The 26,206-nt window shown below is 49.9% G+C and overlaps 1 protein-coding gene across 6 annotated transcripts in view; it reads right to left on the bottom strand.

Annotated features, from left to right (window-relative positions):
* The window catches only part of STARD9 (StAR related lipid transfer domain containing 9), a 101,143-nt gene that overhangs the window by 14,441 nt on the left and 60,496 nt on the right, over positions 1–26,206 (bottom strand). For 5 of the 6 annotated variants that reach the window (XR_004966030.1, XM_036298917.1, XM_036298922.1 and 2 more), the window contains exons 19-26: positions 25,734–25,816; positions 25,487–25,590; positions 20,541–20,713; positions 19,619–20,087; positions 7,535–17,563; positions 7,156–7,353; positions 5,431–5,614; positions 4,909–5,046 (exon numbers count right to left, since the gene is read on the bottom strand). Coding sequence is in view for 4 of the 6 variants with exons in the window: in XM_036298917.1 (XP_036154810.1) it covers positions 4,909–5,046; positions 5,431–5,614; positions 7,156–7,353; positions 7,535–17,563; positions 19,619–20,087; positions 20,541–20,713; positions 25,487–25,590; positions 25,734–25,816 (11,378 nt within the window). In the remaining 2 variants the exon portion in view is untranslated. The remainder of the gene's footprint in view (positions 1–4,908; positions 5,047–5,430; positions 5,615–7,155; positions 7,354–7,534; positions 17,564–19,618; positions 20,088–20,540; positions 20,714–25,486; positions 25,591–25,733; positions 25,817–26,206) is intronic. The other variant, XR_004966031.1, reaches the window with a different exon arrangement.

The following is a 26,206-nucleotide window of genomic DNA, read 5'->3' as shown; positions in this document are numbered from 1 at the left end:
ATAATATTTTTTTAATATATTTTATTGATTTTTTACAGAGAGGGAGGGAGAGGGATAGAGAGTTAGAAACATCGATGAGAGAGAAGCATCGTTCAGCTGTCTCCTGCACACCCCCTACTGGGGTTGCGCCTGCCACCAAGGTACATGCCCTTGACCAGAATCAAACCTGGGACTCTTCAGTCCGCAGGCTGACGCTCTATCCAGTGAGGCAAACCGTCTAGGGCTTCAAATAATATTTTAATAAACAATTTCATACACGTTCCCTCATAAACTCTGCAAGCATTGCTGGGTCATAACCCTGTAAGTGTTCCTGTATCCCCCAAGTTTTGCCAACACCTGGCATCATTCAGTTTTCTCATTTTGACAACTGAATAGGTATAAAGTTTCCATTACTTTTGTAACTATTCCTAAAGATTGAAAAAGAAAGCTTCCACCCTTTTTACTATAAAAAGAGTATAACATTGATACCAAAACCTGAAATAAATTGCAAAACCAAAACTACAGAATAAAACTCATAAATAATGGAGCAAAATCCTGAATATTAGCAAATAAACTCTGATAATACATGATGTGCTTAAGTATATAATGTATTTGTATTACAGTATTAATTCCAAGACTATAAGAATGGTTCAATAGCCTAGCTGGCGTGGCTCAGTGGTTGAACGTCAACCTATGAATTAGGAAGTCACAGTTCAATTCTGTGCCTGGGTTGCAGGCTTGATCCCCAGTGTGGGGCGTGCAGGAAGCAGCCAATCAATGATTCTCTCTCTTCACTGATGTTTCTATCTCTCTCTCCCTCTCTGAAATCAATAAAATATATATTTTTTAAAAAGATAAAACAAGAATAAATCTGACAAGAAATTTGAGAGACATATGAAGGAAACGTAAACATAAAAAGAAGGCTTGAACCTACTGTTCTTGGTTAGGAGATTCCCCAACGTAAGATGTGATTTCTCTCTAAGTTGATTCATAAACTGAACGTGATCTCATTAAAAATAACAAGTTTTTATCATTGAACTAGACAAACTGATCCTAAATTTCATTTAAAAAAATAAACAAGAAAGAATACTCTGGAAATTTTCAAAAAAGAAAGGCAATGGGGAGTAAAATACATTAAAAGCCTTAGAACAAGAAAAGTTGACGTCTTAACCTGGTGAGGCAAAGATGAGCTGTCTAACAAGCACAGGCACAAATGAATAGCCATCTGAAAAGGAAAAAGTTGGATCCACATCTCATACTATAAGGTACACCCCCCCCCCAAAAAAATGCATACACACGTTAACAGCTGGTAACTCACTTAATTTTCACTCCTTTTCAGGTTTAACTGATTTGAAATAATGGGTAAAGCCAGACTAAGCTTTGAACAAAGAAAATTTATCTTAAAGTTCCACTAGGCTTTTTTTTTTATGGGGATAACATAAAAGATAAAGATTATGGTACAAAACTAGCAACAATCAACTAATTGAGGGCACACAAATACCAAATGAAATGATTTTTGATGTTGGGGATTCCACTGCTTAGTGCATTATCAGCAGTGCCTGGACCAGAATGGTCATCAGTTTGAAAACAGGCATTGAGCCCTAGCTGGTTTGGCTCAGTGGATAGAGTGTTGGCCTGCAAACTGAAAGGTTCCAGGTTCGATTCCAGTCAAGGGCACATGCCAGGGTTTCAGGCTCGATCCCCAGTAGGGGGCAGGCAGGAGGCAGCCAATCAATGATTCTCTCTCATCATTGATGTTTCTCTCTCTCCCTCTCCCTTCCTCTCTGAAATATATATATATATATATATATATATATATATATATATATATATATATATATATGAAAACAGGCATTGACAAAAAAATTATTCATTTCTGTAGATTCTTTTAAACTTTGAAAATGAATTGTATGTTAATGAACACTTTACAATCATTCAAAGTGTGTATACATTTTTGGGGCACCCTGTATATATACTTTCCAAATGAATCAATGACTTAAATATGAAAAATAAAACCATACAAGTTCTAGAAGAAACCATAGGAGAAATTCTTTATAACTTTGGAATGGAGAATGTGATACTTTTTTTGTTTATTTTTTTGTTAATCCTCACCCAAGGGTATTTTTCCATTGATTTTTTAAAAATGCATTTTTTTTATTGATTTCAGAGAGGAAGGGAGAGGGGGAGATAGAGATAGAAACATCAATGATGAGAGAGAATCATTGACTGGCTGCCTCCTGCATGCCCCACACTGGTGATCAAGCCCACAACCCGGGCATATACCCTTGACCGGAATTGAACCTGGAACCCTTCAGTCCTCACGCCGATGCTCTATCCACTGAGCCAAACTAGATAGGGCTTTCCATTGATTCTTAGAGAGAGTGGAAGGAAGGGGGAGAGACAGAGAAGGGAAAACATCTATGTGAGAGAGACATATCCATTGGTTATCTCCTGCACACACCCCCACCGGGGCTGGGGATTGAGCCTGCAACCGAGGTATGTGCCCTTGACTGGAATCATGGGCCAGCCTTCTATCCCCTGAACCAAACCAGCTAGGGTGAGAATGTGTTTCTCATTATGATTTAGGACATAGACACTATAAAAGGAAAACTGATAAATAAAACTTCTTGAATGGCTCCAAACATAGTAAATAAAGTCAAGAGATAATGCAGAACTAGAAAAAAACATTTGCAATTAACATCAGGCAAAGAGCTATCTTGCCACTATGTAAAGAACTCCCAGTAACTAGTAAGAAAGAAGAAAAAAATGAGCAAAGGATATGAACAGATGGCTCAACAGTCCAAACATTTAATAACATGTGAGCAAGAGTATGGGAGGAAGGTGGACTCTTGCCTGTTGCTGGTGGGAGTAAAAATCAGTGTATCTGTGAGGGAAAATCTGTCAGTATCTATCAAATTTTCAAATGCATATGCTTGTAGAACAAGCCCACATTCATCCTGCAATATATCTGCACATGTAAGAAAGCTATACACGCACAAAGCTATTCACTGCAGCCCTGTTTGCAACAACAAAAACTGAAAACAATCCAAGATGGAGGATTAAATAAATTACAATGCATCCCTACAGTGGGATCTCAAAGAAAGAGAAAGTTCTCTACATTGTCATGTAATGATGTACTGATTGGAAAAAATATATGAAGTAAAGAGCAGTGGCATAATATGCTTATTTTATATGCAAAAGACACTCTATCTAGGGAGATGTCCCCCCAAAAAACACACACCACTGTTTTCTTGGGTGGGATGAGGGACACGGACTAGGTAGTTGGGGAAAAGGATGGGTATTTCCCTATATACCCTTATATATGTATATATTTTTTGCCTTTTCCACTTCATATTATCTATATAAAACATCTCATTTAATAACATGCAATTAAAGAGAAAAAAGAAACACTATTTAATTATTAAAAAGAATAAGTCAGCACTAGATTCACTGATATTCAAGATCTAACAAATATTTTTAAAGGAAAAAAGCAAAAGGACAAAGAGAGTACAGTATGCTTCCATTCATGTGCTTTAGAAAAGATATATTCTCATAGATGCACAGACTATCTCTGGAAATATATACCCAACGGGATGAATGCCTGCTTCTGGGGAGGGCAAACAGGAGACGGAAATATGCACTTGACACTGTGTGTCCTTGGCTACTGTTTGAAAACTATATATTTTTTACTACGTGAAGTTTTTCTTTATAAAATGAATTTCAAATTTTCTATCCCCAGCCAGGTCTCACCTCTGGGCTCCAGATCTGTATTCCAACAAGCCCCTGCATTTCTCACAGGTGCTTTCAACCCAGTAAAGACGAAACTAGATTCATGATCTTCCCCACAAAACCTGTCTGCCTCCAGGGCTCCTGCCACTGTCGACAAACCCAAAGCATGCACTGTTCTCAACCCTCCCTTCTCGCTTCTCCACATCCAGTCAGTCCACGGGCCCTTTCTCTTCTCTGCAACCACAGCAGTTCATCTTCACCAGTAGTGCCCTCACCCAAGCAATCGTGAACTCTCACTTGGCTTTGCCATGGTCACTAATGGGTCTACAGACTGCTCTTGCCCCCTTCTCACAATCTCATCCTTCTCTCCCTACTTAAAGGCTTTCCAGCAGCTTTGGGGAAGTAACATGATCAGATGGATTAGAAAGGCCCAGAATTCTCAACAGAGTCCACATGATCTTGCCTTTTCTGGTCCTTTTTTCATGACATTCTCCCATTTCACTCTTTACATTGCAACCAAACAAGTGTTTTAGTTCCTCAAACTCCTCCTCCCTCCGAGCCTCCCTGGTGGGCCCTCTGGACTCCACCAGCACTGAGCTCTCACTGCAGAGTCTCTCTCTCACCATCAGTCTCAGAGCATCTTTACTGAGCTTCCAGACTAGGTCAGGTTCCACCTTTCACATTGGCTTAGCATCCCTTCATCCATGCAAGAGTAAATAATGTATATATACAAAAGCCTAAGCCACGGGCCGGCAGCTATGACACACACTGACCACCAGGGGGCAGACGCTTAACATAGGAGCTGCTGAGCAACAGCAACTTTTCAGCGTGCCCTCTCGCACTCCGGCCCTCCTCGGGGGATGTTGGACTGATCCCCGAAGGCCAGGCCAAGGGACCGCACTGGTGCATGAATCCGTGCTCCGGGCCTCTAGTTATAAAATAAGCTCTTTAATATTTATCCTTCAAATAGTCTAAGGACAAGAATAGTTTTGTTCACTGCTGCACCCTCAATGCCTAAAACAACATCTACAAAATAAGCAGCTGTTGAATGAATGAACACGAAGAGAAAAACGGAACTAGAGGAAGAGCCAAAGCCACCATCCATCAAGTGTCAGCAGTGACCTGAGGCAGAACTTCCTGCCCAAACTCTTGCCTTAGCAGCCCTGGCCGTGAGCTTATACCTAGCATCTGCCTACTCACCACACTGCCTGGGGACTGGAGCTGGCCTGACAAGGCCGGGCTGCTGTTGTAGCCAGAAGTGACAACAGAGGAGAGGCTTCCATTGGAGCTGGTGCACAGGGAGCTGGAGGTGGCGAGGGTGTGTAGTTTTTCCTCTTCCTGGGAAGGACAGATCACTGTCAACCAGCTTCTGGTGCACCCTCACTACCCAGGCCCCACAGCCCCACATCCACCCCTCTCACCTCCCTGATCCCACCTCCCTGATCTCACCCCTCCCTCACCCCCAGTGCCTCCCACCTCAGCCTCACACCCTCACACCTCCCCACAGCCCCACCCCAACTCTATACCAAGGCAGCCTCCTCCCAGACTCTGGCCCAGCAATAGGAGCTGGTCTGATGAGAATAACACATAAAGACAGTGAACACAGCTTTGACCTGGCACAGGGGTCAAATGTTACAGTCCATGCCTGAGGCAGCCCAGTGAAGACGACCCGTCTGAGGCCTGCCTCCAGGCTCCAGGCCTACCCTGAAACCTGTTTCCCACCCTCAGCAGCTGGGAGATGATCTGCTGGCGGATTCTCAGCTTCTCTTGTTCCGTTTGCTCCCGCAGTCGGTCCCGGGCCCGGGCGATCACCACCTTGGCCTCCTCACGAGCCCGCTGGTATTCTTTTAGCATCAGCTCTATGTCAGAGGGTGGCTGAACAGACCTTGACGCTGACCCTGGGTTCCTGGGAAGGACCAGAGGGGCAGAGAGGTGCCTTCTAACACGGTGGGTGGGCGATGGCCATGGCCTGCTCACCCCAGGCCTGTTCAACACCATATTTTTAACTTTAAAGAAATTATTTTTCAATTATACTTGACATACATACTAGTTTCAGGTATACAACCTAGTGATTAGACATTTATATACCTTACAAAGTGGTCACCCATAAGTCTAGTACCCATCTGACACCACACATAGTTATTACAATATTATTGACTATATACTTCATGCTGTACTTTACATCCCCATGACTATTTTGTACTATATATGAAAAAGTATATGTTTTATTTATTTCAGAGAAGAAGGGAGAGAGAGATAGAAATATCAATGATGAGAAAGAATCAATGGGTTGCCTCCTGCATGCCCCCTCTGGGAATTGATCCCACAACCCAGGTATGTGCCCTCCCTGACTGGGAATCAACCATGACTCCCTCGTTCATGGATCGATGCCCAATCACTGAGCCACACCGGCCAGGCTATTTTGTACTTCTTTTTTTAAAAAAATATATTTTTATTATTTCAGAGAGGAAGGGAGAGAGAGAGAGAGACATCAATAATGAGAGAGAACCATTGATCGGTTGCCTCCTGCATGCCCCCATGGGGAGTTGAGCCTGCAACCTGAGCATGTGCCCTTGACCAAAATCGAACCCGGGACCCGCCAGTCCACAGGCCGATGCTCTATCCACTGAGCCAAACCAGCTAGGGCTATTTTGTACTTCTTAATCCCATCACCCTTTTCACCCATTTCCCAATCCCCTTCTCCTCTGGAAACTGTTAAAATGTTCTCTATATCTATGAGTTTGTTTCTATTCTGCTTGTACATATAAGTGAAATCATATGGCATTTGTCTTTGACTTATTTCACTCAGCACAATTCTCTCTAGGTTCATCCATGTTGTTGCAGATGGCAAGGTTTCATTCTTGTTTATAGCTAGGTCATATTCTATTGCATGTATGCACTTTTTCTTTATCCATTTATCTACTGATGGACACTTAAGTTATTGTAGATAATGCTACAATGAACAGAGGCGTGCATTTTGTCTTTTTGATTTAGTGTTTTGAGTTTCTTCTAATAAATGCCCAGTAGAACAACTGGGTCCTTCTTTGACTTTTGTTTTTAAGTCTATTTTGCCTGGTATAAGTATTGCTACTTATTTCATGAAATACCTTTTTCCATCCCTTTACTTTCTGTGTAACACCACTCCTGGTGAGCCATCCTCTCTTTGCCCACAGGGTCCTCAGTTTGATTTTGTATCCCACTCGGAGGCTCAGACCTGCAGTCTCATTATGCCATAGCTACTCTGCTCATCCTTTGCTCCCTTTGCCCCATCTCCCGCAGCCACCTCCATGTGTCCACAGGCACAGAAGACCCACTCCTGGAATTGCTCCTGTGAGAGGAAGCTGCAGCCTCCAGCCTCCAGGACACTAAGATTCAGGCCCTGCTCCCCACAACCCCCTCACCCCACACAGAACCTACTCCCTTGCAGGCTTCTGGGTCCACCCGTACCTGGTTGTCTCCACAACATCCTTCCTCAGTTGCTGCAGGTATTCTCGGCGCCTGCTGGGTAAGTCAAGGTTACGGGCGGGGAGGTCCCTGTTAGGCAGGAAGCTAAGTTGTTTCTGGGGGCTGAGGCTTCGTGTCCGGCGGAAGTTCTGAAGTCGCTCAGCCCGCTGTCTCCGGAGGCACTCAATGGTTTGTTTTTGCCTGAGATAAAACATGATTGATTCACTGAAACTGGCCATGAATGCCCTTCTCCATTTTATAATCTATCTCTGACCCCTGGAAGAAACCAGAACTGAGCAGGAGGAGAGGGAACAGCCGGTGCGTAGCCTTGGTTCTTTCCTCAGGCCCCCCTCGCCCTCCCACTCCAGGCTGGGACCCTTACCGGGCATGGAGCTCCTCCCAGGTGGACAGCACAGGTTCCTGGGCAGTGAGTGCCTCCCCTGTCCCGCTCTGCAGCACCTCGAGCAGGGCATCTGACTTCCCAAAGCCGTGGTGCAGCTTCGCTTCTGCGAGTTCCGTGCTGAGAGGGAGGTTCTGGGCCCCAACTTGCAGGGGCATCTGCTCCTTCTGGGAGCGCGCAGGGTCCGGGCTCTGGGCGCCCGGAGGCTGTGAGGGATGCTGTCCCTGCTCTTCAGTGCTGACATGTCTGGGTCCCAGCAACCCCGTCACTCCCAGCTCCCCACGAGAGCCATCCTGAACCCCACACCAATTCCTAAATTTGTTATGCACTGGGAGGTCCCTCAGGCTGTGATGCTGGGGCTCAGGAGCCATGCATGTCTGGGAACTGGGGCGCAGCAGCCCCTGAGGTTGGCAGGCCTCGGTTGGGCCAGAGGTAGAACCCTGGAGCCTTGTTTTATCAGTCAACTCAGATACAGGGCAGGGACTGAGGTGCTGCCAGCCTTCCCCCGAAGAGGGACTGTTGGCAGTGGGTTGTGGCTCCACTGCAGATGCTGAACTCTCACCCCCATTTTCTGTCCTGCTCTGCCATTTATTTGGCCCGCTACTGCAAAGTGGGCCACACTCCAGGGGAGCCATGTCCTCGGGGACCAAGCCCTCGGCCGGTATCGGACTCCTGCTCCTCAGCAGCAGAGGCGGCAGTCTGCTCTGGACCCCGGAGGGGGACTGGGGCTGAAGCTGCTGATGGGGCTGCTCTAGGAAACAAACTTGGGTTTTTGAGCTGTGCTGTGGGCTGCCTGCCTCGTCAATGGTTTGAGAGTAATTATCCATTGGAGGCTTGGGGAAGTCGAGGGGAAGGTCTGGGCTGGAGACAAGCTTCTGATGGCCTTCAAGAGAGTGCGCTAAGGGGGTGGAGAGAGACAGAGAGCCTAGGGGGAGCTCTGACCCTTGAGTGCTGGCGCTAAGTGCGAGTATCGGGGAAGAGGCCCTGTCCACCAACAAGGCACCTGTGGGGCACAACTTCTTCGGGACCCTGGGCTCCCCGACAGACTCCGCAGCATTGGGGCAGGGTCTTGGGGAATGAGGGAGGCTAAGGCTGGGGCTGCTGACAGCCAGGCAGGAGGGTTCACTGGGCTGGGTGCCGGGTGGCTGGGCAGCATCGGGAGAAGCTTGGGGGCTCACAAAAGGGAGGTTCTGCCCAAGTGGGGCCTTCTGAACCCTCAGATGGGGTGAGGGCACTGCAGGGCTCTGGGGCCGGCAGGGGGTGCTTTCTTCCTGAAGATCTGGGGGCCGAGTTGTTTTCCATGCTTTTCCCTCCGCCTCTCTCTTCTGAACTGTCCCCGGGTCGTGTCCCTTTTCTTGAGACGTGGTGGAGATACCTGAGCCCAGAACTTCAAGGACCACACTGACCTCCTGAGGGCTGGCCTCTGGGGCCTGGAGGTGCAGAGGTGGGGAGGCCAGGTCAGTCTGGATGCCCTCATCCATGGTGGTCTGAGTACAGCCGTCCATCATGAGGGTCTGGGGTGCCTCATCTGGGCTCTCCCTCTTGGTGTTTTGCTGCTTTTCAGCAACACCTGGCTGCGAGAGGCTCCCCAGCAGCTCCGAGGTGCTGTGTAGGAGCTGCGAGAGGTGGACAGACAGGTTGTGCATGCTGGCCCAGGAGGCCAGATCAGACCCCGGCACTGCGCTGGCTTCCAAATGGGCAGAGGCAATGTCCGTGTGGCTCCAGCGGAGACTGCAGCCTAAGGTCTGTGTGCCCTGCTCCAAGGTGTTCATCCTGGACTGTCCCCCAGGGCCGCCCGCCTCTGATGGACACAGCAGCAGCATCTCATCCACTGGGCCTGTAGCACTTCCTTCAGTCCAGGGGGACTCACTCCTCAGAGGGCCTGCTGCAGCAAGGGGGCCCTGGAACTGGGCTCTCTCATCAGGACCCTTAGCGGGGGCTGCTCCATCAGGGCCCTTCAAGATGTGGTGGTTCCCCAAGGCGAGCGAAGAATCCCATACTCCCCAGGCCTCATGTGAACCTCGGGAATTGGCACATGTGCTGAGGTGGTTGTGGAATGGGGAGTTCTGTTCTTCTAGGCCATTGTCCATGCAGGAGCACCCGGCCATTTTTGATGGTACCAGGCCCTGGGGTGACTGGCTACAGGAGACATCGACTGTATTGCCAAACACATACTGCTTCCAGCCAATGGGCGCAGGACCCGCTGGAGGGCAGGGCAGAATGTAGGGATTGATGTCACTGGAGCTAAAGTGCAATGCTCCTCTGTCTGCCTCAGAAAGCCACTTTTCTGGCCTGGCCTGGCCACCCAGGCTCTGTGGCTTTCCCTGCTGGGTCGGTTCCACTGTACCAGACATCCAGCAGGTCATGAAACTGGGGGTCGGCATGCACAAGGGAGTTGAAGGCGTTGGGTAAGGAGGGCTGGCAGGTTGAAGGGGCCTGCGATCAGCAGAGCTACTGTTCACGTTAGATGAGGCTTTCTGATCACAGCCCTCAGCTTCCAGAGATGTCCCCACTGCGGACTTTTCTAAGGAGTGGCCCCTAGGATGTGGGTTCCACAATTTGTTAGGCCCCTGTGTCTCTTCATCTGTGGGGGAAGGAGGTTCCACACTCAAATTCAGCTCCTGAAGAGACCGGGAAGAGCTGATCACAGAGAACTGTGGCTGTGGGGAGGACCTGGAGTGTCTGGGGCCAGAGAAAATGGCAATGACAGGAAGTGAGCGCCTGTGGGGGAGAGCCGGCTGCTCCCTTCCAGAAGAGGGCTGGCCAGGGCTCTGGGCAGCAGGCACCACGGGGTCACTGGCTGAGTCTTTAAAGCCCAGTGAGAACATCTGGGGCACAGAGGCCCTGGCTGCAGCCCCCTCCTCTCCGCCTGCATCTCTCATCTCAAAGCCATCCAAGTCACCTTCGTTGGAACACGGGGGATGCATGCGCTGGGCAGGGCCTTCACCAACGCCCGAAGCCTGCTCTCTCTGCTGCTTTTTCTCCTCCCAGGGACTGCCAGCCTGGGGACGGGAGATGTGCTTTATCTTGGCTGCAAATTTGGCTTGGGGATCCAAGCTACTGTGATCCCTGGACTTGGTGGAAAATTGTGGCTTTTCTGGAAGGCATCTGACAGCATTTTCTAAACATCCATGCTGTGGTTCCACCAGCAGCTCACTCTCAACAGACCCTTCACTTAAATTCAGGGTGTGTTGTCTCCTGGTTGTTGCAGGTAGCTCTGGCTTGGTTTGAGACTCCTGTGCATTCTGGCCACCTACTGAGCTGTCCTGAAACTTCTTCAGTGGCTCAGAGCACGCGCCTTTAGGAAAAGGGGCAGCCTCAAGCTCTGCACGAGCTGTCTTCTTGGCAACCTTTTCCTCAGGATCCCCTGCAGCAACTGAGGGGCTGAGGGAACCTGCCTTCATGTCAGGGGCAGAAGGGGAGCTGCAGCCTTGAGCCAGAGAGAGGGCAGAAGTGGTGGCAGAGGGTTCCAGAGTGCTGCTGTCTGGTGGCCCAAATTTCACATGAATGCCTTTGGGCTCAAGGCCATGTGTCAAGAACACATCAGGGTCACTGGAATAGCTCTCTCCTCTCTCATCCATTCCACAGGCCCTGAAAGATACTCTGCAGGCTGGGTGGAGAGTTTGTGGGGCAGCCTTCCCCAGGCCACCATCTCTGTAACACAGTGAAGTGGAGGAAGGGGAGGGGCAGGCATAAGAAGCAATGGCTTGAGGGTTGCACGGCTGTTGACAAGGAAGAGTTCTGCTGCCTTCCTGCCCCCCAGGTGGGCTGAGAGTCTTTCTGCCTTCAGTGCTCCCTGAGAAGACAACACAGTCTGAAGTTTCCTGTGAAAATCTGCACAGGGCCTCCTCCCTCACTCCCCCAGGATCTGGGCTAGGTCTTTGATCTGGCCATGGAGCCAGCTCCAGGTGTTTGCTGCCAGCCCTGCAGGCTTCTGCCAGCCCAGAACCAACACTCCCCGTCTTCACACACTGCTGTGAGGGAGCTGCCAGCTCAGCTCTTCTCAGGGTTCCAGGCAGGACGCTACTTCGTTTGGGACGTGCCCTTCCTTCTTCTAAGCCATTGGAAGCCTCGAGGACTTGGACATGGTCTTGGTTAGCCCCTGAGAGACTGGCAGAATTCTGAACATTACAGATCACAAGCTGACTTTCAAAACAGGTTGTTTTTCCTCCCTGTGCAGCCACGGTGAAGTTACCTGACTCTCCTCCATATGTGGTGTGTAGAGTTCTAGGTTCTTGGTGTGCCTGGTTGCTCTCCTGACTGCCAGGGGGCATACCCTCTGCCATCTCCCAGGGAACTGACTGGCTCTTCCCATGCTGGCTCACTCCGGGATTGTCAGAAGGTTCCTGAGAAGATAAGGCAGCCCCTACTTTCCCTGCTGTTACCCTCCTGGCTTCCTCTATAGCTGAAGAAAGAAGACTGTCCGGGCCTACAGGATCAGCAGAAATTCTAATTGCTTCTTGCTTTTTCTCCATGATTTCAAATGGGCCAGAATAACATATACACTGCTCATCTGCTCTCAGAAAAGGCCTTAGTTTTCCAGGATAATGGCTTTTGCCTAGAGCAGGGTCAGTGTGGGACGAAGTCTGTGAGGGCTGGCATGGCCCTTTGTTAACTTCAGTGTTGGGCAGAGGCTGAAAGCTGTCTGCAGAGAGGGGTGTGGTCTTAAGGGCTTTCCTCTTATCAGTCCACAGATGGCCTGGTTCAGCAGAGGGAGATGCCACATGAAACCCCTGTGCTTCACCCTCATTTCCAGTCCTGTCTGACACTGGCTGGTCCGTTTGTTGACACTGAGGCCCATCCGGGGCCCTTGAAGAACATGCAGGCTCTAATAAAGTCTCATAGTAAGGACGGACTGTGCCCTCAGTCACCAAGTCATGAAGCTGTGCTCCATGGGCCTCTGTCTCTCTGATTTCCTCCAGCACCGCTAAGCCCGTGGATGTATGTGCAGAGGGCTCAGGGTGTGTCTCCAGGGACACGGCTGCTGAGAAAGTAGCACCGGTAGGACTCAGGTCCTCGGCCGCCGCCTCTGCCTTCTGCCTCACCTCCCTGCACTGGTTGTTACCCTCTTCTAAGGGACAGTTGACCCTCTTTTTAAGTGGGCTAGAGACCCAGTTAAGGGAACTAGCTCTTTCTGCTCCTTTTTGTACAGCCACCTTGGCTTCAGAAGCAGAATCCACGCTGGTACTCAAGCCCATTGAGGTGCTTCTGGGGCCCCCTCCTAGGTCTTGGGGACTGCTGCTTGCTGATCTCCTGCTCTCAGTCCCCAGGGGAATGGTCTCTGGTGCACCAGATTGATCCCAAGATCCCATGGCCATGAAGACTGCAGACCCACAGCAAGCAGTGTGCGCCCTGGAGGACGCCTCTTGCACATTTCCCTGAGGGCTGTGGCTTCTGGGCACTCCACTCTGGCCCTGACATCCTGCTTCAGTTACCCAGAGACTGTTAGGCATTTTCAACACTGTAGGATCCAGCACATAGTCAACTGAAGAGATGCCTATAGTATCAGGCGCATGAAGATAGCTTCTTGGCAGTCTTGGGGAATTCAAGGGCAAGGTGTTACTCAGGTCTCCATGGGGAGCCATAGATGAGTCTGGCTGACTCAGCAATGAGCCTGTCTCCTGGCTGAAAAACGTGCCCATACAGCGTTGGCTTGGACTAAGAAATTTCTGAGTCGATGAGACCATTCTGTATTGCTCATGTAGGTTTCCTCCTCTTTGCATAGTCATTTCTTTAACTCTGCCTTGAACTTTTGGCTTCTCTGGGTAAAAACTACTTATGTGTTTGGGAACGTGGCTCTCCTGACAACCTTTCATAGTCTCCGATTCCTCAAGACTTTCCAAGCCATGGGGCTGCCTTCTGGGCCTTGCTGATGCATGCACCACCTCACTTTCCTCCTCAGAGGGCCACTCGGGCCTGGGCTGGAATGGCACAGCTCTAGCCAATGCTTTCCTTCTCCTTGGATTAACAAAAGTTCTGGTGTACTCACTGTGAGTTGTACATATCCCTAAATAATCACAAGGGTCCCTGGCAGGTCTATCTAATACAGCTGGGGGATTGTGCTCTCTCACAAATTTAATGTCTTGTACCCAGTCTCTTGACTTGAAGGGACTCAGCATGATTTTCTGGTCCTGGGGATCTTCCCCAGTGCTACTGCTAGTTTCCATTTCTCCAGCATCACCATCCCTAAAATCAGTATCATCTGTGTATTCTGGAGAAGACAGGTGGTTTCTAGAGCTGCCTGGCTTAACGACACGATCAGCCATCTCCTTGTCCTGGAACACAAACTCATGACTGACTCCCAGTGTATGGGAAGCATATAGCTGCTTATTCTGCTTGGATTCGATTTCCAAGATACCATTTTCTAGCTGCATGACACTCTTAATTAGCCTAGCCATTTCGTCAGCATTATTAACTCTTTTGTTCTGTTTCTTTCTAGAAGGTGGTTCTTTGGGATTTGACACTTCTTGCAACTTTCCTGGGCCCCTGTGTTCAGTGAGGTTTCTTTCCTGAGAGTGTATAACTGACTGGAACCTTTCTTGTGTAGATTCTGTCCATGGCTGCTTAAACTCTTCTGAGCTGTCTTTGGGTTGGAGAGATTTTCCAGGAAGCCCAGGTTCATTCTTCCATTCCCCTCTGTGGGTCGGACTCCCATCCTGGGCCATTGTCTCTGGGCTCCTTACTCTATGATACGCTGATCTAGACTTCAAAGAGCGAGCAGTGCCCCCCAGCACGTCCTTGTCAAAACCTAAACTGATGGTTTTACAGGTGAGATCAGACCTGGCCCCCAAAGGGGACTGTCTGTCCCTCTCAGAGGCCTGGCTCTGTCTTAGGGCTGCGTTCTGCTCCTGCCCTTCGTCCCCACTTGCTTGAGACTCACAAACAAAAAGCGGCTTCCCAGACCCAGAACTGTCCGAGGAAACAGTGCAACTGGACTGTACTGTGGTCTTTTCTCCCTCGAGTGCCGGAAGACAGTGTTTATTTAAATTTCCAAATTGATTTTCATATTCACATACTTTCGTGCTGGCAGATGTAAGAAAATGTCTGTTCTGAGCAACAAAAAAATATACTGAATTATGGCTTCCAGCGCATTTCCCTATTTCGCCACTAACCTCCGTGGTGTTCAGATCAAGTGGCCTCTCCACTGTGACCTGCTGCAATGAGGCAATCTTGGCATTCTGTTTTTGTAACAGCACCGGCAAATTATTCTTTAAATAAACATTCTGGAGGGCTTGGTAGTCCTGACCAAAGCCCCAGGCCTCCCTGGGGGGTGGGGAAGGCACTCTGGCTTCTCTGCAAGCCGGGATCTCTAAGGCCGTTTCCGTCAGGGCATCCCGGCTTTTGGTCACGTAGAATGTTTCTAAGGGAGGTGGCTGCAGGGAAGACGGGCATGAATTCCAAGGAGCAGAGTGCAGGTACAGCTCTGGGCCTGACGGAAAGGCAAAGGAAAGATTGGCGTGTCTTCCCACCACTTCCTGGGAGCTCTCCTGGCAGTCTGCCTCCTCTTCCTGTTGGGGGAGGTGGCTGTTGTGATTTACTGGCCCTGCCAGGCCTGTACTATTCTTCCTGAGAGGAGCACAACTTTGGGGCCGAGGATCTTCTTTGGTGGCTATGGTGACATTACTGTGACAATGGTTCTTCAGGAAGAAACATTCATCAGAGGAAGTCATCGTTCCAGGCTTCCTCCCGCTACTCTGAGAGGACTCTTCCAAGTGGTTCTGTTTGATTTCACATGCTCCCATCATGGAATTTGCCACCTTGTTCTCTGCTGCAAAGACCTGTGCATTTGTAGCTCCAGAAGTCAATGATTCTATGTCTGCTGAATAATTTCCACTGCAACTCACCTCTTTCTCACTAGTTGTAAAGAAATCTGACGTGCCTTCTAACTCGACACCCAAACTGTCCTGTTCTTTCTCTGCCCTCAAATGCCTAATTTTGGGTATATGGATAGGAAAGTTGTTGAACTTCAAACTGCTAGATAGCCCAGAACCAACTACCAATACAGTATCTGCTCCTCTGCTAGAAACTGGGGTCAGGGAACCAGAGTCTTCCTCGAGGGAGGTGAAAGCTGGCCTGGGTTCTCCTATGGCCTCCGACACAGGATGAGATAGTTCAAGGAGGTACTTTTGCTGAAGGGCAGCCCAGTCCCTCTCACAGGCGCTGCCTACGTAAGTAAATGAGGTGGCAGAGGCAGGCAGCACACTCGATACACTCGAGTTGTTGGATGTTTCAGAGTTACCCTGCTGGGCTGGGTCAGAGACACCTCTGGCCTGAAAGATGCCATCAACTCGAGACTGAAGAAGCCTGTATGACCCCCAGAGGGACAACCTGGATGTATCAGAAGCAGGAATATTGTACACAGCTCTGACACTGCAGGGCAGCTCCGCACCACCAGGGGGCAGTTTGGAAGTATAGGGCAGGACTGCTTCTGTACCCGATGGCTTTAGTTCTTCCATCTTTGGCCAGAATCCAGGCCTCTCCCGACCATTGGGCTGAAATTCCTGGACATCAGGACTTGGACATAAAGAACCCACTATTCCCAGGGGGCTGTTGGGATTGATCTTGGAGTCACAGGAAAACCAGGAATCCATGGACAACAGAGGGCTCCCTCTTGAAAGCGGCATGCTTTGCAGAGTGGTGGCTTGCTCAGAGGACCTCGCCTCCACCTCCGACTCAGGCTGTGCACAGCGGGGCAGGGGCTGGGAATCAAGGTAAAATGAACTGCTCATTGGCAGGATGGCATCTAGCCTGGCTCCTTTTCTGTGGGGGATGGGACCAAGCCTGCACATTGCCTCCTGGCTCACTACGGGCAGCCTGGAGGTCTGCAGGCGCCAAAACGTCTCTGTTGGCATCTCATCGGCTGAACTGAAGAAAGGCTCTTCCTGCTGATCTTCCCCGAGTTCTTCCTCAGCGTCAATCAGGCTATCCAGCGAAAAGCTCCTGTGAGCCTGGGCAAACAGGCCCCTGTCTGAGGATGTGGTGAAGCGCCTCATAGATGCTCTAGCTCTGGCCCTGGGGTCGCCATGGCCATTGGTAAGATAACTGTCCCCTGGGCTGTCCTGTGGACTTTGGTTCCCCTTCTCGGTCAGCGAGTCCTCAGATATTTGGCTGTTGTCACTTTCAGTGTTCTCTGACTCTGGGAGATGCCATTCCCTCCTCGGGGGGTGCCCTGGCTTCCGTGGCTCCGTCGGGGCTTTGGCACAGACACAGGAGAGAGAATCCACTGAGTAACTGCTATCTGCATCCGATAAATCGCCATCTTTTCCTCCTGTGGGATCCTCCACTGGGCCGGCATCTGTGAGTGAGGCCATGGTGTCTGGGCTCCCTGCACTGTGTTGCCTCTTCAAAGGGCTGCCATGAGGCAAATGAGAGGACTTTTTGGTAATGTCTCTGACCTTAGTTGCCAGCACCTTCTTCTGCCCTTTCGATGCCCTATTTGGAGAAGGTGGTTGGGATTCTTTCCAAAAAGTTCTGGCTGCCTTTCCAGGCCCAGCTGCCTGTCTGGGTCCACAGGGATGTGGGCAACTGCAACTGGCTCCGTCAGCAGCCTTATGGGTCTCAAGGTCCCCTTCTTTTTGCCACCCTGCTGGTCCGTGGCCAGAGTCTGACAGTCTCTTAGTCCTCCTGGCCTGGGTGGAAGGCGTGAGGGCCTCTGGCTCATCCCTTGGCTTCAGCATGTTAGCTGGTTGGCCCAGAGAGGCTAAGCTCTGGGATACCACCCAGTGGGGCTGCTGACTCCCGCTCCCCCTCTCCTGGTTGCTGGAAGACATAGAGCTCATGCTGAAGCGGGTGCCTGAGGCCCAGGCTCTCCTCCCGGCCATGGCCGCCCTGGCTGTGCAGAGCTGCCCCTCACCCAAGGAACAGAGGACATTGTTGCTGAAATTCCCTGTCCTTGGAGGATAAGAAGCAGCCTGGGACAAAGACTCTTCTGATTGGGTTTTCTCTGATGTCTGATCAGTAGAGTCGGGTATAGGAGGTAATGTGCTAGAGGGATCCCGATTCAGGAAAACACTGTGGAGACAAGGAAAGCCATCTCAGAAAAGCAAGCAGTCCCTACTTCCTGCTGACAGAGGGACTACAAAGTCCCACTTACTGCACTGCAAGAGGTTAGAAACCAGGCCAATGGCGTGTCCCCTACATTCTTAGGTGTCAGAGGAAAGCTTCGTAGAAACAAAAGGAAACTGTGGACTATAGTCCTAGCTCTCAAAGTGGCCTCAGGTATACTCTGTTCCTCAATATTTTATCTCATAAAAAGGTTGAACTGAATCTGAATCTAATCATGCCTTTGAAGAAAACTTCTACTTAATCAGCAATAGAAGGAACAGAGGAACAATTTAAATAACACTACAAGGAATCAAACGGACAAATCTAAAACATAGTACATTCTAAAGAACTGGCCCACTCTCTTTAACAAATCAATGATATAAAGAAATGAAACGTGCAGGCTAATTTATTAAAAGAAACTTAAAAGACGTAACCACATGCAGTATGTAAAACCTATTTAGATCTTAATTTGAACAACTAACTGTAAAAAGATATTTTTAGGCAATTAGAGAAATTTGAATATGGCCTAGGTGTAGAGTATCCTATATAATAAAGAGGTAATATGCAAATTGACCATCACCCCTCACACATGATGGCCACCCCCATGTGGTCAAAGATGGCCACCACAAGGTGGCCAGCAGGGGAGGGCAGTTGTGGGTGACCAGACTGGCAGGGAAGGGCAGTTTGGGGTGACCAGGCCTGTAGAGGAAGGCAGTTGGGCAGGACCAGGCCTGCAGGGAAGGGCAGTTAGGGGCGACCAGGCCAGCAGGGGAGGGCAGTTGGGGGGGACTGAGCCTGCAGGGGAGGGCAGTTGGGGGCTATCGGGCCATCAGGGGAGCAGTTAGGTGTCGATCAGGCTGGTAGGGGAGTGGTTAGGGGCAATCAGACAGGCAGGCAGGCAAGCGGTTGGGAGCCAGCAGTCACGGGTTGTGAGAGGGATGTCCAACTGCCGGTTTTGCCTGATCCCTGGGATCAGCCTAAACCGGTAGTTGGACATCCCCCGAGGGGTTCCAGATTGGAGAGGGTGCAGACTGGGCTGAGGGACACCCCCGCCACAGTGCACTAATTTCATGCACCGGGCCTCTAATACCTAATAATTTACCTTAATTTTGTTAGGTGTGATACTAACAATGTGGGTATAAGAAAAGTCCTTATGTTTTAGAAGTGTATACCTAACATAGGACTGAAATGGCATGATGTCTAGGAGTTGATTTAAAATACTTCGCCAGAAAAAGGAAGGAGGTTAGATAGAGCAAGCTTGGTAAATCTTGATAATTGCCAAATATAAGTGTTAGGTATTATTCCCCAACTTCGTGTATGCTTAAATTTTTCATAATAAAAGGTTGGTGTGTTTTTTTTAAAGGCTGCCTACTACTCTGAAGACCAGAGATGTGAGCGAATGTACCACCACCACAGACATTAATTGTGTACCTACTATGGGCAAGGACTGTGCTAGGCCCATAGGATATAAAGAGGTAGACACAGTCCCCTGTTCCAAGCATTCTGGGAGATAACATATCCTTACCTTGACTGAATGTAAGGAGTGAAGGAGAAAAGAAACAAGAAGACCCCAAATTGAACCTGGAGTCAGAAAGACAGTGTTCCACTCACTCACCAGTTGGCAGGTGGGGTTGAGAAGCTCACTTGAGGTGGCAGGTCAGGTGGGGAGGGAGGAGGAGGAAATGTGGGGACAGAATCTGGTTTGAGGCAAGATGAGATGGAGGTGAGGCAGGAATACACAAGGAGGTGTAAGTGGATAATCAGAGTCTATAGATAAAAAATAAGGCTCATGTAGATTGCACCAAAGAAACAAGAGCTTCCTCTCAGAGTGGGAGAAGGGAAAAGCCTCAGACTTAGCGGATATCAACTACAGAGAAAGAAGAAGAGGAGCAGAAGAGGAACAGGGTGATGAGGAAGAGATGAGCAAACACATCTTTCCATTTTACAAACTGAGGAAGCTGAGGCTGGCAACAAGGTTGTAAACCTCAGCCAAAGCTTCCAGGGGACAAGTGCTGCCTGTACCTGCGTAGCTGGGGCAAGTACCGGAGGCAGAGCTCTCGGAGGCTCAAAAAGCTGCTACTTGTCGATCTGCTTCTACATTGATGTCCTGGGAAGGCATCAGGGCTGGGGACCTGGTGTGGGGGCTCCTGGGAACCCTCATCCTGAAGCCAGTACAATGCCTTGAGCTGCTCCAGTCTCTTCTGGGTCTCCAGCAGCCTCCGCTTCTTGATGCCTCTCTCGAGCTGGAATGAGACCTTTTTTCGCCTTACGTTCCTCTCTGCTGCCCGAAGAGCTCGTCTCCGCAGGAGCTGAAGTGGCACCGCCCTCTTCTGGCTTCTGACCAGTGGGGACGATTGAGTCTCAGGATATGTCTGAAGCCAAGAATGAGTGGGCACAGAGGCCTCAAGTTCTTTCTCTGCTATATGGTCTTGCTGTTGCTGCTGCTGCAAGCTGGCCAGCCAGGTCTCTTCTCTGAGCAGCCACTGCTGGTCTGGAAACCAAAAACATCCTGAGAGAAGGTTAGCACCTCCCTCCCTGCAGGTGGCTGCCTGGGCTCAGACACCTCCGGCCACGGCTGGACCTGTACAGAGTGAAAGAGCTGGCCAGGGTGGCATCCCCCTACCACCGGGCAAGGGAATGAAGCCCCAGGCCTCAGCACAGTGGGGGGCACGTGGCAGGGTAGGCAGCAGAGCAGAGACAAATGTGCGCATGAGAAAGAGTGAGCAGAGGTTCATTACTCAGGGGCAGTAGGAAGCTGCTTCCTTATTCTTGCTTCCAGCCCCTTGTCAGAACCTCAGGACTGTAAAACAGAGGAGAGAACGCCTAATGCCAAAGATTCCATCGTATCACAAAGAAAACCAAGGCGAGAATACAGAAGGCTGGGGAAGCGTGAAAATGAAGAGGCTGGAAGATGAAGCAGACATTGTGAGCAGCGGGCACCTACCTTCTTTAATCTGCCAGCTGACGGGTGCCTGCTCGAATTCCAGGTCCTGTTTGGCTCTAATCTGCTGCGCTAGGATTCGCTGCCTCGAATCTTGCTGCTGAATCTCGGCCCTTTGAGGCGTCTCTCCAGCCCTGGGTAGCTGTTCCTCGTCACTCTGCTCCCCCAGCACTTTCCTGTCACAGAGGGGCCGGGGTTACCCAGGGAAATGCAAACCCAGTTCAGTCCCAGCAAAGCCTCTCTCAGAGAGCCCTGAATTCAACCGGGCAGAGAGGCTTTGGACTTCTGGCAACGTGGGACTCCCAGGCGTGGTGTCACAGGCAGCTCGTGATGTCACAGTGCAGGATGGAGAACAGTCCTTAGACTAGTATATTCTTAGGTTGTGGGTTTAGCAGAAACACAAATATATTTTGGTTAAGGAAAATAACCAGGAACATAAAGCAGCTTTCACACAAACAAATAAACCAACAACACTCTGGAACATTTTAGCTAAATCAAGAAATTTTGTCCTTAAAAAAAAAAGTTTTCTGCTGGAAACAAAGTGGAGCAGAAGCCCAGAGCCACTGTCGGAATGGAGGGTGTCGCACATGCGCAGACTACAGCGGCCCCTCTGTTCCCGGGAGGAAACCCTAGTCCGGGGAGGGGATGCACACGCACCGCCTGTGAGAGCCAGCGCTGGAGGAGCTCCGAGTGTGAGCCTGTCGTATGCATTTCAGGGACAGATGCAGAAGCGTTTTCTGGTGAAACTGTCCGGGATTTGTTTAGGTCCAGTGAGTGGGTATGTAAATGAAACAAGATTAGCTATGAGTTGATGTTTGTAGTGTATTTGGCATTTTCCAGAATACAAAGTTTAAAAAGAATTCTAGATCAGAGTCATACCACCAGGTTCCTATGTGAACATGGACGAGCGAGAGCCTTCCCCTGAAAACGGACAGCTTCGGCCTGCATGCTAACTCTGCCCAGGTCATACACTGCCTTCTAGAGAGGACCTCGTGTGCTGTTTCTGCAGGGTCACTCCGTCCCTGTCATTCTGAGTAACTGCATGGGCGCTCCAGGTTGGCAGTGAGAAGGGTCAGGATCCTAGAGGCTCACAAAAGCGCCTCACTCCAGCCTCACACAGCGCTCGTGCCAGCCCCAGGGTGCCAGGACCTGACACTGGAACCAGCTCTCAGTCGAGCAGTGTGCTCTAAAGCAGTGGTTCTCAACCTTCCTAACGCCGCGACCCTTTAACACAGTTCCTCATGTTGTGGTGACCCCCAATTTCATTGTTACAAATTGAACATCATTAAAGCATAGTGATTAATCACAGAAACAATATGTAATTATATATGTGTTTTCGAATGGTCTTAGGTGACCTCTGTGAAAGGGTCATTCGACCCCCAAAAGGGTCGCGACCCACGGGTTGAGAACCGCTGCTCTCAAGGCTCACTCTGCTCAGGAGATTTACATTTCATAGGCCAGAATGAAACCACGGAGGCTTTCGAAGCAGAGGGTTATAGCCTGTGAGGCAGGTTGGGTTTTTTGTGAGGGAAGTGTCAGGATCACAGCCGGACCACTCAGATGTATGGTCCAGGCTGCTTCTGCGCCGCCCTGGCAGAGTCTAGTCACTGCAGCAGAGACTGTAAGTCCTATAAAGCCCAAGATACTACCTGGCCCTTAACAGATCATTTGCTGCCTCTCGCTTAGAGGAATTAATATCTCTTAATATAGGTCTAGGAGGACAGTGAAGGATGGGTGTGAGGGAGAGTGACTAGGCGGATGAGAAGTGCATAGTAGAAGCTGACACACCAGCAGTGTCTTCTCTGTGAAGGACGCCGTGAGGTTGCTCGATGTACTACAGGTCCAAGGACTAGGACAGGCCCTGACACTTGAGCAGGTGCACTATGGGGAAGACTGGCACTGCTGCTGTGGGCAAAAGGCCAAATACACAAAGTGGAATGTACATAAAAGAGACAGAAACTCTTCGATGCATGTGAGGCAAAAGGCTAGGGACAGTAATTGGAATAAAAAACCAGTTAATGCCACATGAACAGAAAAAGCAGGAAAACATTTTATACACGTGTCATGCCTGCACTACTGCTCCAAAATCTGTCTGACCACAGAGCTGAATTCCAACATAAGCCCATCTGAGGGTCTCAGACAAACTCAGCTAAGATCCAGACCATCAGATGCCCGGGGCAGGAACGGGATCTTTATTCTGAATTCCCTGAGAGCATTTAGCTTCCTTCTCTGCCATCTCGAACCCTGACTGCAATTTCCTTCTCCCTAGAGGTGCGCTCCCTCTAGCCCTCTTCCTGGAAAGTGGCAGCTGCTAATAACCCAGTAGTTTCCTTCACAGCAGCATCAGGCCTATGAGGCGGGCAGGCTAAGAGGATCACTGCAGACAATGCGTATTCACCCAAGATGCCACCTGCCATCAGGCTGAAAATGGCTCCCCTGCTAAGTACGTCAGCCAAAAAGCAAGTGAAAAAGAAAATACCAACCTTATGCTACATATCTGGGTTGATTACCAAGGACAAGTTTTCAGGTACCTGCCAGCCAAGGACCTCTGTCTCTCTCAGATGACTGCCCTTCATCTTGGGTGGCTCCTGCCTCCCCCAGCTGCTGCCTGGTGCCCTTCTGGCCGCCTTGAGTCTGACAGCTTCTGCAGCAGAATGCAGCAGCGTCTGCTCACTAATGCAGCAGTAGCGGTAGCAGCAATGACAGTGTCTCCCAGGCCCTGGGCACTTAAGGTTAAGTCCCCAAAATTCCAAATGGGAAACTGCAAAGAACAGTTTCAAGGACAAACCCCTCTCTGGTCCAGATCACTGCTGCAAGAGGAAAGGAGGCAGACTGGCAATTTCCCCTGGAGTCAGAGGCTTACAGAGAAAGGCTCCGCAACTCTCTGGAGTCAGCTCTGGCTTTGCAGGCTCCCCACGGGTACTCCTCCAGAGAGAAAGGGGAGGGAAAGAAAGCCTAGGACAAGGAGAGGCTTGGGAGCCAACCCCACCCAAAAGCAGAGGAAAGACTGTCATGGAGATGCAGCCACACACCACTGGGAACCCAGCTGACAACAGGCAGTTTTCTCCACCCTCATGGGTTCTCTCCCCAGTCCCTCTGCCCAATCACAGGCCAGAGCCCCACACACCCAACCTCTACCAGGACTGGCACAGGATGCTGGCTACGGCAGCTGGGCAGGACCAGCTCAGCCCACAGGCTTCTAGAGCTGGTGCTGAAGCGTGGAGGCAGCGAGTGGGAAGCCTTGACTCTCCAATCTCTCTGTCCTCTCTGAATGAAAGGGCGCCTTCTCAGTGTTACTGAAAGGTCATGTCAGTGCCTGTGGAGCTAGAGAGCCCAAGAAAGCCGTAAAAGGACAGGAGACCAGTGTTCTCTGGTCAGCTGGGTGAGATGGGGACAGGAAAGCGAAAGGGAAGCTGCATTCCTGGACAGCTCCCCACAAGAACCTCCCACTAGGGAGCTGTAGCTGTGGGATGTCAGGTACTTGGCAGAGCACTCCACATGTTCTAGCTCTTTCATCCTACTTCAAGGGTCCCTGGGAGAGAGATGGCAGTACCCTTACTTAGAGGAGCAAATAGACTCAGAGACTTGCTGAAGGTCACACAGCTTTTCTGTCATCGCCAGGAAGCGAAGCAACTTTATCCAACCCCATCATCCTCACTCTTTAAGTGGCAGAGCCATTCTCTGTAAGCCTCTGAACTCTGGGAAAAACAGATCTTAGTGCATCTTTCCAACAGAAATCTTACCTAAACAAGGTCTCCTTTCATGGACTCATTACAAAAAGGGAGGGCCACTCTGACTAAGCAAGAGCCTCAGCCTCAGTCCTGAGTCCATCTTGACCTTGATGCACTTGACCCTCTCCCACCTTACCAGTCCCCCCATTGAACCCTCAGTTCCTCCTTAGACTCTGGTGAATCCTTTGGCCCTCAGCAGCCCCGCTGTAAGGATGTGCCTGCTTCACATACCTGCACCAGTGCACTCCCACTCCTGCATCCAACATCCCTCACTACAAGGTCTGACTTAAGACTATCTTCAGCTGCCACTGCATTCACCTGGCCTGAGGAAAGAGCAGCTGGATCCCTGTGAAGGAACCAAGGGACCAAGTGCCATCAGAACCCTTCCAGGAGCCCTGTGCTCACGGGGCTGGACAGCACCTGACACCGGCAGTCTCAAAGGCACCGAATCTCCTGCTGACATTTCTGAAGGAAGTCCCCAAGGCAGCAGCCACTTTGGCTATGGGAACAGAAGGATACCACTGTTCCCAGTGCCAAATCCACAGGTATCTAGATCTGGAAGGAAATTCTATGAAGAAATGGGTGGAAAATGACTATGAAGAAGAAAAGTAGTTGCCACCAATCACACACAAAACTCTGGCTCCATGCTTCAGTTACAGTGCTGGTGAAGTGGATGGGAGAGGGCAGACCCCCAAGATATTTTCACATTGTTTCTGGAGGCCCTGCCCTGCTATGCAGTTCTGGACTCTTGGCAAAGAGAAAAAAACGGAGTCTCAGTCCCACAATGTCTTTAAAAACTCAGAGAAAGCCATAGTCCTGGAAGCTGTGTGACACACCCGCAAGCTCCCACACAGGCAGCGTGGAAGATAAAGAGGTTTACAGGGAGGTAAGTTCGGAAGCTGTATCCAAGCTGCCTACAAACATCACATTTAAATCTTGTTGACAGAGGAAAGTGGGATAGGAAACACATGTCATGCCTTTCAGCGATGAAGAAAGCTGGAGTATCAAAGAGGAAATAAATGAGGGCCAAGACCACTGCCCTGCCAACTGTCAGCCAAGCAGCTAGCTCAGCATCTTCAGATCACATTCCACGTTGGTGCAGACCAGGCTTCACTCCGGCCTTGGCTGCGTACCCTCATCTCCTCCCAGCTCCCTGTTGTAATGGACTGAGGAGAAAAACTCGTAGGTTACACAGAAGAATGAGCAGCTGTTTCTCACCTTTTCTTCCCAAGCAGAGAGCAGAGACCCAACCTGGAGGCAGTGACATCCCCATCCAAGTTCAGCCACTCCAAAGAGCCACTACCACCAACAGCCTCTCCGACCTGGGAACAGGAAGAAAGCACAGCAAGACTGCAGTCATCAACCCTCTCCACCCTCCCAAGAGGACCAAACAAAGCTCAAACTCCTTCCTCAGAAAGGAGAAAGAGGGAGGCCAGCAGCCACACCGAAAGCACAGCATGCTAACCTGCCTTCTCTGCCGAAGGACAGCGGCCTCTGCTGGGTGGTTGAATCGGAATGTCTGTGCTTTCCCCAGGGTTATGACTGCTCCTGTGGCATAGAGGCAGATGAGAATTCAATCAACAGTTCCTGTTCAGTGTATACACTACATGCAGGGCACTGTTCTGGGAGATGAAGGTCCTACCCTCAACAAGTGGATAATTCAGCTGAGCCAATAAATATATATATATTCATTGGATACTGCACAGCACATGCATCAAACTAAGGAGATGAACAGGAAGAGTGTGGTACTCAAAGGAGAAGCAAGATGTGTTCCAGGTGTAGTAGTCAGGGAATACTTCATGGAAGAGGAGCAATGTAAGCTTAGCCTCAAAGGACAGACAGAACTTAAACAGATGAATAATAATAGTAATAGTGACAGTAAAAATGATAATGAGTGGTTACTAAATGCCAAGAACACTGTTAAGAACAACATTACAT

Source organism: Myotis myotis, unplaced genomic scaffold (assembly GCF_014108235.1).
Source record: "Myotis myotis isolate mMyoMyo1 unplaced genomic scaffold, mMyoMyo1.p scaffold_m19_p_1, whole genome shotgun sequence".
NCBI classification, from domain to species: domain Eukaryota; kingdom Metazoa; phylum Chordata; class Mammalia; order Chiroptera; family Vespertilionidae; genus Myotis; species Myotis myotis.
Note: the sequence above shows the minus strand (reverse complement) of the source record. Positions and strands in the feature narration are given on the sequence as shown.